Raw genomic sequence first — 19,040 nt, 5'->3', positions numbered from 1 at the left:
ATGAAACAAGAAATAGGACTTTACTTGACATGGTTAAATCCATGTTAAGTCATTCCTCACTAAGTAATATCTTTTGGGGGGAAGGTGTAAATGCATCCATGTATATATTAAATAGAGTACCTACAAAAGTTAATAAATTAACTCCCTATGTTTGGATTCCAAATCAGCAAAGAAGTAAACTAGACAATAAGATTGTAAGATGCGCATTTATAGGCTACTCTGAAAATTCAAAAGGTTATAAACTTATAAACCATAAATCAAATAGAGGAATGAAGTTATAGAAAGTAGAAATGTAGTAGTTTTAGAAGACCAAATTGAAACTCTAGATAAAAAAAAAAAACTAGTGGATTTATTTGAAAATAATGATAAGGATGAAGGAACTACAAGTAAACCTTATTCAAATGATAACCCAAATGAAAATCCAAAAGAAAAATAAAGCACAATAACAAGAATACAAAGAGAGAATTTCCCCATCCAAGTATAGAGATTATTATACCTTCTTAAACTTTGATGAGAGTTTAATAAATGAATATGAAACACTAGACGCAACAAATTTTTAGTAAGCTATGAATGCACATGATAGTGAAAAATGGAAAAATGCAATAAATGAAGAATTAGAGCCTATAAAAAAATAGTGTATGGGAGCTAGTTGACTTATCATTTAATAGAAAACCAATTGGGTGCAATTGGGTGTTGAGAAAGAAATTTAAATCAAATGGCAGTATAACGAAATACAAAGCTAAACTAGTAGCAAAAGGATACAATCAAATAGAAGGAATAGATTATGAAGAAACATATTCTCTTGTAGAAAATTCACATCTATTAGGATGTTAATGGTGTTAGACAGTGTATGCCTTTAGCTCCAATTAGATTGATGTACAGATCCATTTATTGTAAATGAATAAAAGTACATAATTGTTTCATGTTATAATTGGTGTGTTTCTGTGTAATTACCCTTAAACTAGACACTTATGAGACTCGTAGTTTAGAATGTTCTTAGCCGTTGGATAAACTTGGGGAAGTTTATCCTACCAAGGCCGACACTGATGTGTTGCCAAGAAGGTTGGGGTATCTTGTCTCAGCTGCCAGGGTTAGACCTAAAGAACGTGTAGTGTGTGTTTGTTTGAAACATTGAACTCGAACCAATTTCCAGTTATGCCCTGGACCTTGGAGATTGGTGGGCAAAACTAAAAAGTTGCACATAACTCCTAGACTCGATTATGGTACTACACTGGGTGTCGGATTGGGCTATCTTTGATTTGCCAATCAATGAGATCCTTTGGGGGTTAAAACTTGGGTAAATTAATAATAATTTAATATATTACAAAATTAACAATGGAATTACGTAATAATAGTATAAATTATGATTTTATAGACAATTAAATTCAATAAACATATTATATGACCCTAGGCATACTAATGGAGGTGGAGCTTGTGTCGATTGAAAAACCCAACAAGAAGGAGCTGATGATGATGAAAGATTAGGATTGCAACACCCGCCAGTTCAAGATACAAGACCTTGGACCATTCAACAGCCTGAAGGAACACCAATATAGTGGGATTTGTAGGAGCTGAATAAAATGCAATTCACTTGTGTTTAGTTCCCAAGTTTACCTTCTTATTTATAATTGCATAAAGAATCTGAACGTTGGGAACCTCCTAGAATGCAGGTAACCACTTTTACTTCAATGCCTACCACTTGTCCTTACAATTAGTTGGGCTCCAATCAGGATGAGACTGGTGTCTCATAGAGTGGGGCTTAAAGCCTTACTTTTCTCAACCACTCTTGCCAAGTCTTCTACTCCTAACGTTCATAGATGATGGATTGACTTGGCCCAACAAGTTTGTACATGTGAAATAGTGTAAAAACTTGTTTGCAAAATCATTTTATTTATATGAAAATAAAATACAATATAATAAGAAATAAGGTGTGATATTGTGTGTCAAAATGTACACAAAAAGCAAACAATTAGTCCATTAGTGTGTGGCTATATCCAGTGGCCACGGTTTGTCCAACACACCAAGGCTAGATCATCGAGGGCCATAGGCCACTCAGTCCAACATCTCCCACTTAGACGTACTGACCTGAGATGAGATACTTTTATTGATTGCTTCTTAGACCATATGTGCCTCTTGAAATCAACAACAATACATGGTCATCAATCATTTCTTTAGTTGGCACATATTCAATATGTATTTCATTTTTTTTATACACATCAAATATGTAAGGGTATTGTAATTCTATATGTTTCCCTTTGGGACCAACTTCACCATTATTTGATAGTTTGAATTGCAGCTTGGTTATCATTTCTAATGATGATTGACTTGCTTGGCATACTTAACTTTAAGTCTTCCAAGAATCTTTTATTAACTTCTTTCATCAAATCTCCTGCAAAGTTAGCATCACAAAACTCTATTTCATTGCCTTGATATGTTAATTTATAATGTGGTGTTCCTTGTATATATCTCAACATTTTTAACTACTTTCCGATGCAACTTTCTTGGGTTACTTTTTACCTACTCACAAAGTTTACAAAATATGCTAAGTCTGGCTTAGTACACAACATAGCATACATTATACACCCAACAACTTGTGCATATGGTTTATTTTTCATTTCCACATACTCTTCTTGAGTAGATGGCATCATTATTTGGATAATTTGGTTCGTTTTTCAATAGGAGTTTCTACCCGGTTAGTTGAATCCATTTTAAAATTTTTAAGATATTTTTTTAGATATAATTGTTGAGATAAACATATCATTCTAGATTTTCTGTCTCTTTCAATTTTGATACCTAAGATAAAACTTACATCACCCATGTCTTTCATCTCAAAATTAAATTTCAACCAATCCTTGATTTCTTCTATCATTTTTAAATCATCCCCAACAATTAAAATATCATCAACATATAAGGATAATATTCTATAAGAACTTCCATTATTCAAAGTATATATGCATTTATCAAATGAATTATGAACAAAGCCCATTTTTAAAACATCATTATGAAAAGTAAAGTACCACATCCTAGGAGATTGCTTTAAACCATACATGGCCCTTTTAAGTTTATAAACTTTGTCATCATTTCCTTTAATTGTATAACCTTCGGGTTGAGTCATATAGATTTCTTCATTTAGTTCTCCATTTAAAAATCCAATTTTTACATTCATTTGACATATTTCTAGATCAAAATGGGATGCTAAGGCCATTTGAAGGAAGGGGAAGTCAATCATATGGATGGCCAAACCATGCTAGATGGCTGGGTGAAATTTCAAAAATTTTCTTTCACACTTCTAGGAATCGTATTCCTAGTTTTTGAAAAACTGTATTTTTTCTAGGATTGTTCTTACACCAAAATCGAACCAGATTTGAAACCAACAGAAAGGGAAAAGTATACCTGATACGAATTCCACAAATGTAGCCCCCAAAGTGGTAGTTCACACCCAAAGAGAGTACCAAAACCAGCTTCCACTAGAGATATTGCAGCTTGAATTAAAGCAGTTCAACAACACAGTTTTCTACAAAATTGTGATCCAACACCTTGGGTCGAACAAGGGAGGTGAGTACGAATTGGTTCTGATATTTTCTTCAAAAACCATGTCAGAACTGATCAAAATTAGTCCAAGAACTGGAGGTCGAATTAGGGTTTCTAAGGCGGCAAGAGCAGAGAGAGAGAATTGAAAGTAGAGTAAAGTTTTACCCTCCTGCTATTAGCTATTTAGCTCTTGGCATGGGAATTGCATGCACATTTGCAACTTACATAGTTCGGGAAGACAGATAAGTGATCTTATTGTTTGCGATTCATGTAGGTAATTGAAGAAGTGGAAAAGCTCGATTTGCTTCTCAAAGTCAAGAGGGGAAATGAGGAAGAAAAATTTAAGGTTGAAGTACATAAGAATGTTGAAGGTATCTTTCATTTGAACATTTGAATCTGATGGAGCAAGATCACTCATGAGTCATGACTTTGGGCACTACCCTAACATATTAATATGTGTGGATTTATATAGACATCTGCTTTAGTGCTTTGTGAAACTTTAATCAATACTGCCTACAGATGAAAGAATTGTGTAACTGCTTCAATAATGTTAACATGCTACATAGATAAGAAATATAGCCTATTATAGATGTCTTGGATGCTTCTTTTCTCTTGTTTTCAAATTTGGATGCTTCTATCTATAGCACCTTGATGAGAGAGAATTTGCACTGCAGCTGACCTATATGATTATGACCCCAATTTTGTCATTCAACAGTTGGGGCTCCTCTATGGTGCTTTGGTGCATGCAACATGGGGGAACAACTTGGGCCTGGGGTTCTAGGTCTGTGGGCTGGCATGACCTAGCACGACCCATATATATTGTTTATATATATTTTATTATATAAATTATAATTATATAATAATAAAGTATATAATTATTAATAAAAATTATAAAATAAACAATTGTTTTCAATTTTATTATACTAATTTATTTAACTATTGCATATATAAGCAATTGTATACATCAAAGTTCATATAAAATTAAAATTTTACATTTTTTCAATTTTTTTTAAATAAATAGATTTGGTGCGACCTGGCCCAAGGCTTGGCCCACTGGCCAGCCCGACCCGCGACATAGCACGGGCCCGCATGGGCTTGGGTCGTGGGACGTGTCGGGCCGACCCCCCAAGTTATCCCAGGGGAGGGTGGCACGGCACAACCTGCACTTACGTGGACCCGACACGGCACGTTTTACACCTCTAACCCTTATATTATAATTTTGATTAATAAAAAAATGAATGAGAATGAAATTTGTAACCAAATACGTTACAAATTTTACTCTCATTCTTACCATAAAAAATCAGTTTTTGGGAAAAAAGCGTTTGGTTCGTAGCAATATTTTCTAATTCTTCCCATTTTTACTCTTTTTTTTCCATCTTGGAATTTCATCTTGGGTAAGAATGAGAAAGAATGAGAATTGAACCAAACATGGCCTTAGTTGAGCTTTATGTGTTTTTTTTCAATGGTTGGTCATCCCACTCTTTTTTCTAGTATAGGTACATAGTGCTTGCTCAGTCCTTCAGAGTATAGAGAACACTAAATTGATATCATATGAACACTAGAGTATACCATAGGTTTGCGATAAATACATGGTTCGTCACACGATTGCGATGAACCTACGCTTGATGCAAGCCCAAGACAGATTCTAGTTAAAGCTACGATGAATTTTATACATATTCGGTTCTACGATGAACCTTGAACATGTATGACTTTGGGATAGACCTCAGACAAACACCGTCTGGCAATGAACTTCGGAAGAGCGCGGTCTTATGATATATCTTGGACCGCTAAGGAATCCCGGTTCATTAAGAACCAGGCTTAAATATTAACCACATGCGTAATTTTAAGTAGTGTGCGTAATAAGGCACCACGTAAGTTTAGCAAAAGGCCGCTTACTACGCAATGACGTCACTAGTGCCACGTTAGTTAAGTAAGGTGCGAAAGGTAGTAGCACACGTGGATTATGAGAATTCTTGGGTGAAAGGAAAGTCAACCCTTGAGAGATCTCATAAGAACACATGGTGAAACCCTAGTAATGCTCCTTAATGGCCAACAACGAATCTAATATCTCTTTCCTAATTGAAAACAAGCACTTTTTGCTCCTTCCTTTTGGGACCTTGGGATCCCTGCCTATAAATAAAGATCCTCCTCATAATGAAATTCATTCATTCAACCCTTAATCAACCCTATCATTGGATCCCCTACTTAAGCCGTCTCCATCACTCCCCTTACCCTAACCTCTTGGTTGGTGCTCTACTCCCGGCCATCCTTTGCCCTTTAAGGAGACCATCCCCACCTAGCTCGACCACCTCTTACTTACAACTAGCAATATTTCTTTCTCCATCCATGAAGATGAAATTTTATATATCTAGGTAAGGCAATCTTCATTCGATGCAAGAGTGCCACCTAAGTGGTATAGAACAATGATGTCGCATTCCCATTTTTATCACACATAAGCACCATATAGGTGATTTGATTTTAATAGGCTAAACAACTGTGGTAGCTTATCCCCATACTCATAACCCCTAACCTTGGTAGCAGCAGGATTCATTGTTGAGTCTTTGTTGAAACAAGATGGTGACTGTACCAATTGACATCCATCAGTTGGATTGTGTATGGAGTGTTGGGGAAAATAATGGTTCAAAGTATTGATACATACCATATAATATGTCTTGGTTTTTAGGGTCAACAAATGCTAAATACTAAGAGTTAAGGCCTTTTAATAGGCTTAAACATTAAAACCCATCCTAATATATCTCTTTTTTTTTATTCTTTTTTAATAATCTATTTGTAAATTTATCAAATTCAAAAGAAAAAGAGTCCCAATGGTTTTGGATATGCAATTCTTCCATCCCCAAAGTAATGATACTTTGAACCTTGTGGAAATGTCAAAAAGATATTTCCAACATTTCAAGTGTGGTCCTACTTGTTGTCCTATGTAAGACATGATTATTATGGTAGAAATTAAAGACCAATTATGGTGCATTTTGAATATTTGTTGTTAAATCAAATTTTCAATCAATTTGGTTAAAGTCCTCACATGGATTATTTACTTTTCATTGATTCACGTTTCACAAAGTGTATTTATCATTAAAGACTAATACTTCAACAATGTTAAAACTGTGATATGTTATTTCAAGTTTTTTGCTTCACCATGCAAATTTTGTTTTGAAATTATCGTAAAATATTGCACCATGCATTTTGGATCAAAATATCACATTTACCTGATTTTCAATATATGGTTTAAGTTGAAATGTTGATATGTAATGATAAAAGCTTGGGCCTTGGAGATAACACCTTTCTAATGAAGCAACCATTGGCCGATTAAAGGTTTTAATTAAAGAGGAAACATCTTAAACTGTTTCAAAGACCAATTAAAAAATCATTCATCCTCTTCTGCTTGGTTTGTAGAAGGTCTTGATGTTGCTTCATCATTAACATCATTCTCTAGCAATGGAAAAAAAACCTACTGGAAGTAGTTAAAACTGTTGCTAAAGACCTATAACAATGGTCTTGCTATGGATATAAAACTGTTGCGCCTTCCACCATGGAATAAGTTCTATTGCAAGGAATATCATTTAGCAATGAATATAATCGTGGCCATAGGATAGGGCTGTTGCAACGACCACTAACTATACTGTTGCTGAAACATATATTGCAACAGATATAATTGTAGCTAAAAACTATCAAAACATATTTAGTAGATAAGTATTAACAGTTACATAATGGAAATTGTAGTTATAAATATATTATAGCAATGGTTTTTTCATAGAACCATTGTGAAAAACTATCTATAGCAATTTTGAACAATTGCTAGAAACTATCATTTGTAATGAATTTTGCATTGAACCGTTGCTAGAAAATATCTCAAGCACCTATTTTTGTATAAAACTATTGCTAAAATCTATCTCTAGCAATGGTTTTTGTATTGAACTGTTGCTAGAAAATATCTCTAACAACGATTTAGAAGCTATGTCTAGCAATGGTGCATTTTTAAAACTGTTGCTAGAAATTATTTTAACCACATATGTTTTTCAATATAACTATTACTAAAAGAATGTTACTAGCAACAGTTTATACCTATATATACATTCTCTTGGTTCTCATGTTATACAACTAGATGATAAAATATATAAGCAAATGTATTTTTTATTAAACATTTAAATTACCAAATGTTATTACAAAATGAGTATACTTATCATCATTTGTCAAAAATAAATACATAAATGTTTTCAACAAGAATACATGAATAAGGAGTACACATCAACACCATCCCATGAATAATTAAAAAACATGCATCAATACCACCCTCCCTCCCTCCTTGAAACGCTTATAGTGGCAAGCTCCAACAATGGACTTAACCATGTTTAGTCCAGTCATTTTGAATGTGTGAACGCTCTAAAATTAAATGGACATCAAGGGGATAAAAAACAAGACCATCATCGAAGTGAAAGCTAAATGCACCATCCTGATGTGGTGTAGGAAAGTTCTTGCTCTTGTTCTTGCATTTGCATGCATAATTAAACACCTCATCTGTTTGTAAAATAAAATAAACATCAACCAAAGTTAAACAAATGAAGCAACTAAGAAGTTTATGTTCTTTAGAAAATCAATTATTTAATAAAAAGGGACCTATTATGGTTTAGTATTTGGTTTGTGGCCCAACACATTCACCATACCTGCCACGGTCCTAGCCACAGTTTGGATCTATGGATAATATATTGCCACAAAATCCAACCAAATCATCAAAACATATCCAACAAAGGCAAATAAAATGGGTTGGTGTAAAATCAGAAAAGGAACATAAATAGAAACACCGGGTAAAGTAATAAAAAATTAGAATGACAAGGCAAATGAATAGGCACATGCACCATGTGTGTTTCTTTTTTTTCTTATTTAATAAAACATAAAATATGCTTAATTTGGAGTGTTGTAATAAAACATACAGACATAAATATGTTTTTTTGAGTGTTTTAAATTAGATGCAAGATCCGATGTTACAAGTAATCCAAGGCATTCGGTCAATATTTTAAAAACCGATTGGGAATTGGAACCACTTTTTTGTTAAAGTGCAGCTAAAATCTGTAACTTGTGCAACTCATAACAGTTCAAGTGCTATGTAGTGAGAATGGTTAATAAAACTATACAAAGAAATTTATTTACCACTATTTCTTAGGTTAATTGTAGATAAAAAAGGATAAATACCATACTCCCAAAAGGTGTACAAGGAACTAAAAGCATGAATGGAAATTGGAAAATCTTCATCACCATTTCAACAATCTATTTACATTATTCTTATATAATGTTTGCAGTGCCATGGAACCTAACTCAGCCATAGAGATAAAATACCTATCATTAATTCTTCATAATATGAATTAATTTAAAAAAAATGACTAAAGGTTCCCTAAAAAAAATATAGTCAACAACATAAGCTAAGGGTGGCAAATGGGTGGATTGGGTTGGGTAAGGGTTGAATACCAGCCCACCCATATGACCCACAAACCCACCATGACCCATCACCAATCCATGTTAATGGGTCACAACCCACCTTGACCCACCCATATTGACCCACTTAACCCATCCATACTGATCCTTACCCATACTGACCTAATAACCTCACTTATAAATGCAGAAGTGGCTCAGGTTAATCCATGTACCAAAAAAAAAACATTTTAAGAGAACTGTCTCTCAAGACTATCACATGGGAAGACCAACCCGTATGCCCAAAAAGGGCAATTTAACAGAATCATCTCTCTGGATGCTATCATGAGATGGATGCACGTCGGGTTGACCCATATATTCGAAAAACAATTTTAAAAGAAACACCTCACTCCCAAGATTGACACACAACAAATATAGGTCGGGTCAATCCATATACCCAACAAACAATTTTAAGAGAACCGCCTCGTTCTCGTGCCTAACACATGACAAATACGTGTCAGGTTAACTTGTATACCCGAAAAATCAAATTTAAGAGAATTGTCTCTATCGTGATTGTCACGTGATAGATATGGGTCAGGTCAACCTGTATGTCAAAAAATTATAAATCATTCTAGGCAGCTACTGAGGCCAACTTTAGCCCTTGTAGTGGAACTAACTTTTCTACCTTTAGCGAGTTTTCAATAACAGTGGACGTAGAGAAACTAATAGCCTTTTCTTTCTTGCTGACTTATAACTGGATCATCCATAACGATTCCTTCAAGGTCCTCACTTGACAAAACAAAATCAAAAAATTTCACCACAAATATCATTCTAAAAAAATTGATGTTAGATGTTCCAATGGAGTAATGGAGATCGAGGTGCTGGCCAAATGGCTTAAGCTAATATTCTCAAATATTCTTAAGATCCTTTGCAAAGAATCTTTAGACCAATGACTAGGACAAGAATAAAGATGATGAAAGAGGCTTTATAAGGCTTAATCATGAAAGTGCATGACAAATAGGCTGTTCTAGAAGATCCTAAGACTGTTCTAGAAGTGTCCAAAGTTTCACCAAGGATAATCACCTATTTTTATGTGCAAGACGATGAATAAGGCTTGGATCTTGAAGAACAAGCTTGAAATCCATGACATAGGATGTATTGATGGGCTTGGCGCATGGACATGATAAGAAAATGCCCAATTCGCATGCTAAGATATATTGATGGGCTTGTTTTGTCATGTTTTGGTTTACTTTGACTTTTCTATGTTTAGTTGTCATTAGTTGTAGTCTTTTAGAAGGATTTCTATTTCAATGCAAATTTGCTTTCCTAAATTAAAGGGATCATCATTAGTTTGGAGTTTCTTTATAAGATTAGGAGTTTCTTTATAAGATAATGATGTTTACATGCCTATATAAAGGCCACAACTATGTAACACGAAAATCAATCAATAATACAGTGGTATTTTCAGCAAGTTTAGCTTTGCCTTCTTGTGTTCTTGGTAGAATACAATATCTTGTCTTATCAAGGGAGTGATCAACCTTTGTGGCGTCTTCAAGATTGGGGTCTTTAAGGACTTAGTTTCCTTAAGATTCTAATCTGATCAACTACAACTTGTTTTCTAGCTTCTGGGTGTGCATAACAACTTGATTCAAGAGTTCCTAGAACAGGTCGTCTAGTGGGTTCTTATCATTTGGTATCAAAGCCTTGGTTCTAGAAACATGTTACTTATTCTTTGTTTATCCTTGTTTTGTGTTTTTCTTTGATCTTTGCATGTTTCTTGTTTTGTCATTGCATAGTTTCTTTGAATTCTTCCATTCGACTTCTTTGTGTTTTTGAGTAGAGTCAATTCTGTTTTGTGTGTTTAGTTTGACAAAAAGAAAAAAAAGAAGAGAGACAGAAAAGAACATCCAATTCGAAAAAAAAAAGAAAAAAAAGGAGAAAAAAAAGAGAGAGAAAAGAACATCCAATTCAAAAAAAAAAAGAAAGAGGAGGAGTTAGATTGCAGATCTGATTTTCTTTTCATTTTCCCAGCATGAATGGGATTTCTTGAATTGCAAGATCATATTTCCTTTTTTTTGGGTTTGACTAGTTGACTAATTCAAGAGCCAGCTGTATAATCCTTTTTGAATTGGGATTTCTTTTCCTTAAACAGTTGTCTTACTATATTAATTAGTATTAATCCTTATCAAATAAGGATTCTTATGTCTAAATTAATTTAAATTTGTGCTCCATATTCTAGTGATTTCTTTTGCAGGTTTTTTGCTTCCTTTTGAAATTTTCTTATTTTTTTTTTGTTCCTATAATTGATTTTTCCTTCCTTATTTCTACCGTTTGCCTCAACTAAGTTTTTTAAAGTTCTGATTTTGAGATTTGCCACCATGTAACCGATTGCTCCTTGAGATTTTTTGATATTGATTATGTTAAGAACATAAAATGGGACTGGCTTGAGTGGAAAAAAAAGGCAAAGAGAGGTGAGATCATCATCGAGAAAAGTCAAATAGTGATAAAATCTGATTTGAGTGCAAACACGTGAGGGAGTGTGTGAAGAACAAAAATAAATAAAAGAAAAAGAGAGGTGAGGAACAAAATTTCTTTTATTTCCAGTGAATTTTTGCAGGTTATAAACATGAGTATTGAAGGAGAATCACAAGAAATTGACATGAAATTATTCATAAGGGTTGTTAATGAACAATTTAGAAAGTTGAGTGCGAGGCTGGATGATTTGCAATCCCCATCTATTTCTAAGTCCACTAGAAGACGTGTATTTGAGGAAGAAGAGGAAGATGATTCAGATTTGGAGGAATCAAGTTCTAGACGAGGCAATAAGTCAGTTTCCAAAAGAGATAGCAATTTGGGCAGCATAAAGATGAAGATTCTGACATTTCAAGGAAAGAATGATCCCGAACTATACTTGGAGTGGGAAAGAAAGGTTGAGCACGTATTTGATTGCCATGATTACTCCGAGGAAAAGAAAGTGAAACTAGTAGTCATGGAGTTCACAGATTATGCATGCATATGGTGGGATCAATTGGTGATCAATAGGCATAGGAATGGAGAGAATTCAGTTATGGGAAGAGATGAAATTGGTAATGCGCAAGAGATTTATACATGGCCATTACTATAGAGAATTGCATAGAAAGTTGCAGGGCTGGTTCAAGGTTCCATGAGTGTGAAGAACTATTACAAAGAGATGGAGATAGCCATGATTAGAGCAAACATAGATGAGGACCGAGAAGCAACAATGGCTAGATTTATTGGCAGCCTGAACAAAGAAATTGCTGATGTGGTTGATTTACAACACTATGTGGAGATGGAGGAGCTGTCGCACAAAGCCATTAAAGTGAAGAAGCAAATCAAATCAAAAGGGTCCAGATCTGGTTCTTCATGGAATTCTAATTGGAAGGACAACAAAGCTGCCTCAAAAACAAAAGAGGAAACAAAGCAAAAGGATTCGATTGTTGTTCATAAAGGTAAAACCAAAATGAAAACTTCTTCTAAGTCACGTGATGTTAAGTGTTTTAGGTGCCAAGGATTCGGGCATATTGCTTCTCAATGCCCAAACAAAAGAGTTATGATTGTGTTGGAGAATGGGGAAATAGAAAGTGCTAGCTCAAGTGAGGATGAGATGCCATCATTGGAGAAATGTTCTGATGTTGAAGTTGCAGAACCTGTTCATGGTGATTTGCTAGTTACAAGGAGAGTCCTAAGTATACAGCCAAAGGATGATGGTGATGAGGAGCAGCGTGAGCATATTTTTCACACAAAATGCCATGTGAAGGATAAGATATGTACTATGATTATTGATAGTGGAAATTGTACTAATGGTGCTAGTACGTTGTTGATAGATAAGCTGAATTTGCATACCATAAAGCATCATAAACCGTACAAATTGCAATGGCTGAATGAATGTAGAGAAGTGAAGGTAACCAAGCAAGTTCTGGTCTCCTTTTTAATTGGCAAGTATGAGGATGAGGTTCTATGTGATGTGGCACCAATGCAAGCTGGTCATGTATTGCTTGGCCGACCATGGCAATTTGATAGGAAGATTGCACATGATGGGTACAAAAACCGTTATTCTTTTGTATGAATAACCGAACTATTGTACTAACCCCTCTCAAACCTTTGCAAGCTTATGAAGATCAGATTAGGATAGCAAGAGAGTGCAAAATGAGAGAAGAACAAAAGTGTGAGCAAGAGGAAAAGAAAAAGAAAGAAAGTGAACATGCAAAAGCAGAGAGAGCAAGTAAGACCAAGAGGAAAAATGCAAGTGAAAAGAGTGAGACCGAGAGGAAAATTAGAGAGAAAAGTGTACAAAAAGGAGAGAAAAGCAAGGGAATGAGTGAAAAAAAATGAGATTAAGAGTGTCATGATTGCAAGGCAGCAACTACTTGTACTTATGTACAAAGATGTTTACTTTTCTACTAATGTCCTAAACCTCTCTGTGCCTACTGTTGTTGTGTCTTTATTATAGGAGTTTGATGACTTATTTCCCGAGGAGATTCCCCATGGATTACCTCCCTTAAGAGGTATTGAGCATCAAATAGATTTCATACCCGATTCCACCATACCAAATCGACCTACTTATAGAGCTAATTTCGAGGAGGAGATACAAAGGCAAGTGGATGAGTTGGTGCAAAAGGGTTTTGTAAGGAAGAGTTTTAGCCCATGTTCAGTTCCTGTCATCTTAGTCCCAAAGAAAGATGAAACATGGCGTATGTGTGCGGACTGCCGAGCCATTAACAAAATAACAAGTCATCGAATCCTTTCGAGGAAGGAGAGAATAATGGAGATCGAGGTGCTGGCCAAATGACTCAAGCTAATATTCCCAAATATTCTCAAGATCCTTTGCAAAGAATTGGTAGACCAATGACTAGGGCAAGAACAAAGAGGATGAAAGAGGTTTTACAAGGCTTAATCATGAAAGTGCATGACAAATAGGCTGTTCTAGAAGATTTTAAAACTGTTCTAGAAGTGTCCAAAGCTTCACCAAGGATAATCACCTATCTTTATGTGCAAGACGATGAGCAAGGCTTGGATCTTGAAGAACAGGCTTGAAATCCATGACATAGGATGTATTGATGGGCTTGGCACATGGACATGATAAGAAAATGCCCAATTCGCATGCTAAGATATATTGATGGGCTTGTTTTGTCTTGTTTTGGTTTACTTTGACTTTTCTATGCTTAGTTGTCATTAGTTGTAGTCTTTTAGAAGGATTTCTATTTCAAAGCAGATTTACTTTCCTAAATTAAAGGGATCATCATTAGTTTGAAGTTTCTTTATAAGATAATGATGTTTACATGCCTATATAAAGGCCACAACTATGTAACACGAAAATCAATCAATAATACAGTGGTATTTTCAGCAAGCTTAGCTTTGCCTTCTTGTGTTCTTGGTAGAATACAATATCTTGTCTTATCAAGGGAGTGATCAACCTTTGTGGTATCTTCAGGATTTGGGTCTTTAAGGATTTAATTTCCTTGAGGTTCTAATCTGATCAAATACAACTTGTTTTCTAGCTTCTGGGTGCACATAACAACTTGATTCAAGAATTCCTAGAGCAGGTCGTCTAGTGGATTCTTATCATGGAGACATGAAATTTGATTATCTTGCCTCATGCATGTTTTTGGTTAAATAACAATGAGAATGCCAATCATCCATTCCTCTTTGCACTTACCACTACAAGAAAAATCATTTCTAGCGGTAGTTTTTGAGGGGGACTAAATGGAAGTCGTCGCTAAAATTATTAGTCTTTAACAGCAGTCAATTAAAACTGCCACTATAATTAGCGCGTGACTTGAGTAGGGTTTCCTCCTAGCGTCCCCTTCCTCTTCACATTTCATTCCCTTCCCGCCTCTGTATATATCTCCTCTCACAATCATTTGTTTCTCTCTTAATCGAATTTTAGACCACTGTCGTCTCCTCGATCGGGGTTAACATCACTGAATGGCATTTGGCCATAGGTAAATCTCTCTATCTATTCAGTCAATCTCACCATTTGATTTTTGTTCTGTACCAAAAAATATGTTATCTATGCAAATCTCCCTCTTTCATTCTTTGGAGTCTCTCGATCTCAGAGGGCATGTAACGCTATTCATGCATTGGTACTTGGTGATCTCTCTCTTTCTCTCTCTTTCTCTCAGAATGCAAATCTCCCTCTTGCATTCTGTGTGTGTTCCTCTGACATGTGATTTTTTTAGTTCGATAAATTTTCAACCCACATTGATTGTGATAGTAGTTAGTCCCATCCTGTATCCTATGGACCAAGTACCTTTTATTTAGAATATTTTTGTTAGTACAGAGTAGTCATGCATCTTTCATGTTTTCACTCCCTTAGCCTTGATAGTTGAATGGTGCAAGGGAGATTTTGGATCTCAACAAGTTGTGGAAGCCTCCTCGCTCTTGCTACTTTGTGCCTTGTATTGAGCCTAGTCCATCATATTCATGTGAGACAATTAGGCAGATATATTTTGGGTTGCTTTTATTTTAATGTGCAATTGTTAAACAGATATTTCTCTTACTAAATGCATATTTTTATCAACTGTTGCAGAGTAGCGTGGTTACCTGCTTATTCATACCAATGGTGGACTCAACCAGATGCAGGCTGGGGTTAGTATGATTCTCTTTGTCTTCTATTAAAAGGTTCTTTGTTTGGTAGAATCTATTAAAAGGTTCTGTTTTAACCAGGATTTCCATGAACCTGATCTTTCTTATAATCCATTTCTCATTCAAGGGTATTTGTTAGGAAAGGTTGAATGGAAAAGAAATAACTTAGCATGTCATAGTTGTATGAGTTTATCAAAAAGAAAAATCCATGCATTTCCTATGCTATGCCTTTAGAAGCATGAAATGGCTAATGTAATGTTTCAATGAATAGATGAAGACTACTTAAGATGTCTAATATTTTTACTTGGTACACTCTTGTTTTCTATCTAGTGAAGTTTTTCCCTCATTTGGGCAAGACTCACGTTTGTGTCCTTTTTGATGCCTAAATTGGATTATAGTCTGAAGAAAAGAACCATGATGGTAGTTGTTGAGGTGCCTTTCAAGACAATAAAGCGGGACAATTATATATCATTGGACTCATTAATGAGAAATTGGAATCTTTGTTATTGATGTTTTGATTAATTGGAATATTTTGGGCTAAATTGTAAGGCTGGTTTTTGGGGATTGCAGCTCTAGATGTATTTGTTTACTCCTATGGGTGTGGGTAAATTATACCCACAAAATTGTAAGCTCAAGTTTCATATAATGCTTAATAACTTACCTTTGCTGATAAATTATTTATCTATCATTGAATAACTCCATTATTTGCTTCTTCATTTGCTCCAATTGAATTTATGCTAGTGAATCCATCTACCATTTTGATTTTGCATTTGATTTTTATAGTATCTTTTTTTTTTAAATTTTTATATGTTTTTATGACACTATTGTTTTTGGTATGTAAACTAAATTTTCACCAATTTCAAGTAAAGAGACCAATTTTACTACTTAGAGTATGTAGGAACTTGTACAAAATAGTAAAATTATGGAATTGGTATCAAAGTTCAAAATAGTAAAAATATTTAATGGATCCCAAGTAAAAAGAGTAAGAAGACAGTTTCAAGTCTTGAGAGTAGTGGCCACTATGTTGTATAGTCCCTTGTGGGTGCTAATTTGGAAATTTCAGATTTTGGATTGCATTCAAATTTGGAAATTCAATAATCAGATTTGAAAGTTCAATAGTCAGAAGAGAAAACAAAGAAAACTATAAAAACACTAAGAAAACAAACAAGCAAACAAATAACCAACAAAATCATGACACCCATGCAACATTTTACTTCCTTGAATAACCCCCCTATCTTCTTGCCTTACTCCCAATTCCCAAACAAATAACCCTCCTATCTCCATTGTCTTTGATACAAGGTGGGGGCAACTGGCGACATCATTTTACTTCCTTATTTTACTTATCACAAAAAAATAAGATAAAAGTCAAATCTGAACCCCTCATTGAAATCATGCCACCCTCCCATTAGCTATTTGCCTAATCCTTCCATGTTGTTCTTTACCCAACCCAAACCCACTACCATCCTTGAGTCTCCTTCTACCAATAAGTTTTCCAAGTGCTTTGGCCATTTTCAGCCCTTCTAGAATTGGCTCCATTTCAACTTTTTTAAGGTAAAGTATAGTAAAATGTATTGATATCAAAAGCATGGTCCTTTGTTCTTTTTTTTCGAAGGCAAAGCATGGTCCTCTGTACAATGAGAAAAGTTGTACATGACATCCAATTAGGGACCCCCATAAAAATCCACCCTCAAAACAGAAGAAGAAAAGTACCATTTCTAAATACACTACGGAGATATATCTACCTTGATATATAGATGACCTATAGTTGTGACTATAGCTAGAAATTTTATGACCCCATTAACCATAAGTTCCAAACTTACCAGATTAAAATGACTTATGTCTTTTTACATTGAAACTAGGGCTTCAAATGGTATCCATTTACCTAAAATCAATTTCTACATAGCAATATCTTGCACTTAATGCTTTGGAATTGGTTGATGTTAAATTCAGAAAATTACATGGGAATTGTTTTTTTTTTCTTTTAACCTCAAACTGTACTCCAGAAAATTACAAGGGAGGCTACTTAGCCCCCTAAACCCAGCAACACAGTTCTCCCTCTCATTGTCAACCTTACCCATTACAATACAAACAAAAGCAGAAAAATAAAACTCCCTGTTTCCATTTTATCCTGGCCACAGGTAATCCAATGTAGTAGTTCTAGCTCCAATCTCATCCTATTGAGGGCACATGAATATAGGGACAAGGTCTTTTTGGCCCAAAACCATGTTTCTAATGGATGATTCTGGGTCATTTGTTATATGTTTTGTCATGAAGAAAGCAAGAGAAAAAGAAAAGACAATATAGTTTTCTTTTAGGAGTGGGGTGAGTGTTTTCATCTCACACTCCACTATTTTCCTCTGCTTTCTCTACCTTTTAGGGGAGAAACAAGAAGAATTTCAAAAGAAATTTTGCCTTTCTATTTTGTCTTTACTTTTCTTTTGTCTTTTGGCTTCCCTTATCAGCCAAATCAAGGAAAATACAGAAATATAGAACTTATTATTGTCTCACTTAGTAATAAGAAAAAACCCTCCAATATAATAATAAAGATTAGTTATGAATTTTATTGAGCCAAACAAGAGTAATGAAGATTAGCACAAAAGATACAGAAACTGAGTACTACAATGACCTCCCAAAAAGTGAAAACATTGTCATACCCATTGCTACCCCCTCAAATTGTAATTGCAGGCCCCAATTTAAGAACACAATTTCTAACTTCATGAGTATGCTCCTCAGTAAGTGTCTACTAACCCTTTTTCTTGATAGAGCATCAGAAACATCATTTGTCGATGCAAATTATCCGTGTAATATATCCACTAGATTAATGATTCAAGTCTGCAACACTTGTGTATATTTGCTACCATCTGCGCACATAATATATGCACATTATCCATGTAAACAGATTTAATGATTCAAAAATGTTTTGTGAAGTTTTTCCAAATTTCATGCATTTTCTTCATGGTTGGATTCTTCTCCCTTACTAAATTTCCTGTCTGGAACTATTAATATTAAACTAACCTATTAGGTTTTTTGTATGTTACTTTGCAGATTATTGAATCTAAAAACTTGTTAAAGCCTATCCTTTATGCTCAGAAAGCTCCAGGTTAAGATGTTTTCTAATGAATTTAATCTTATACTCTCAAGTTCAGTTGCATTCTTGTTAAAGACCTTTTTTTGTTTATTTATTTTATAAAACTAAATCAGGATTTTGACCATATAAGATCCTGAAAATGATCTCCCTCTCTCTCTCTCTCTCCTTTTAGATTTTTGCATTTTAACCTAGATAGAAAAGTACAAGGTTATCCTTTCTGTTACAAATTTAAACAAAGATGGAGTCCGGATGTTAAACAGGTCCCACTGTTATCCGTTTCTCCAAAGTACAAGGTTGGCTTTCTTCTGTGAAAGAACAACTCAGAAGCAAACCAAAAGACTAGGTCATTATCATACAACCTGTTAGGGTACTTAGTGTTAACAGTATTTGTTTA

General features: G+C 34.7%; 1 protein-coding gene and 1 long non-coding RNA gene across 4 annotated transcripts in view; both read left to right on the top strand.

The window, feature by feature from the left end:
• LOC104589710 (Actin-like ATPase superfamily protein) overlaps nucleotides 1–4,036 on the top strand; it is a 65,927-nt gene extending 61,891 nt beyond the window's left edge. Inside the window, exon 8 of the mRNA XM_010248116.3 lies at nucleotides 3,806–4,036. Coding sequence (XP_010246418.1) covers nucleotides 3,806–3,809 — 4 coding nt within the window. The 3' untranslated portion in view covers nucleotides 3,810–4,036. The remainder of the gene's footprint in view (nucleotides 1–3,805) is intronic.
• A 10,606-nt stretch (nucleotides 4,037–14,642) lies between these two features.
• LOC104589709 (uncharacterized) overlaps nucleotides 14,643–19,040 on the top strand; it is a 39,538-nt gene continuing 35,140 nt past the window's right edge. The window contains exons 1-4 of one of the 3 annotated variants that reach the window (XR_016083584.1): nucleotides 14,643–14,915; nucleotides 15,299–15,398; nucleotides 15,503–15,561; nucleotides 18,604–18,658. This is a non-coding gene — a long non-coding RNA (uncharacterized LOC104589709). Of the gene's footprint in view, nucleotides 14,916–15,289; nucleotides 15,399–15,502; nucleotides 15,562–18,603; nucleotides 18,659–19,040 lie in introns of all 3 variants that reach the window. The other 2 variants (XR_016083583.1, XR_016083582.1) reach the window with 2 other exon arrangements.

The sequence above is a fragment of the Nelumbo nucifera genome, chromosome 3 (genome assembly GCF_055504915.1).
Source record: "Nelumbo nucifera cultivar China Antique chromosome 3, China Antique-T2T, whole genome shotgun sequence".
NCBI lineage: Eukaryota > Viridiplantae > Streptophyta > Magnoliopsida > Proteales > Nelumbonaceae > Nelumbo > Nelumbo nucifera.
The sequence above is the reverse complement of the archived record's forward strand: the minus strand, read 5'-3'. Positions and strand labels throughout refer to the sequence as shown.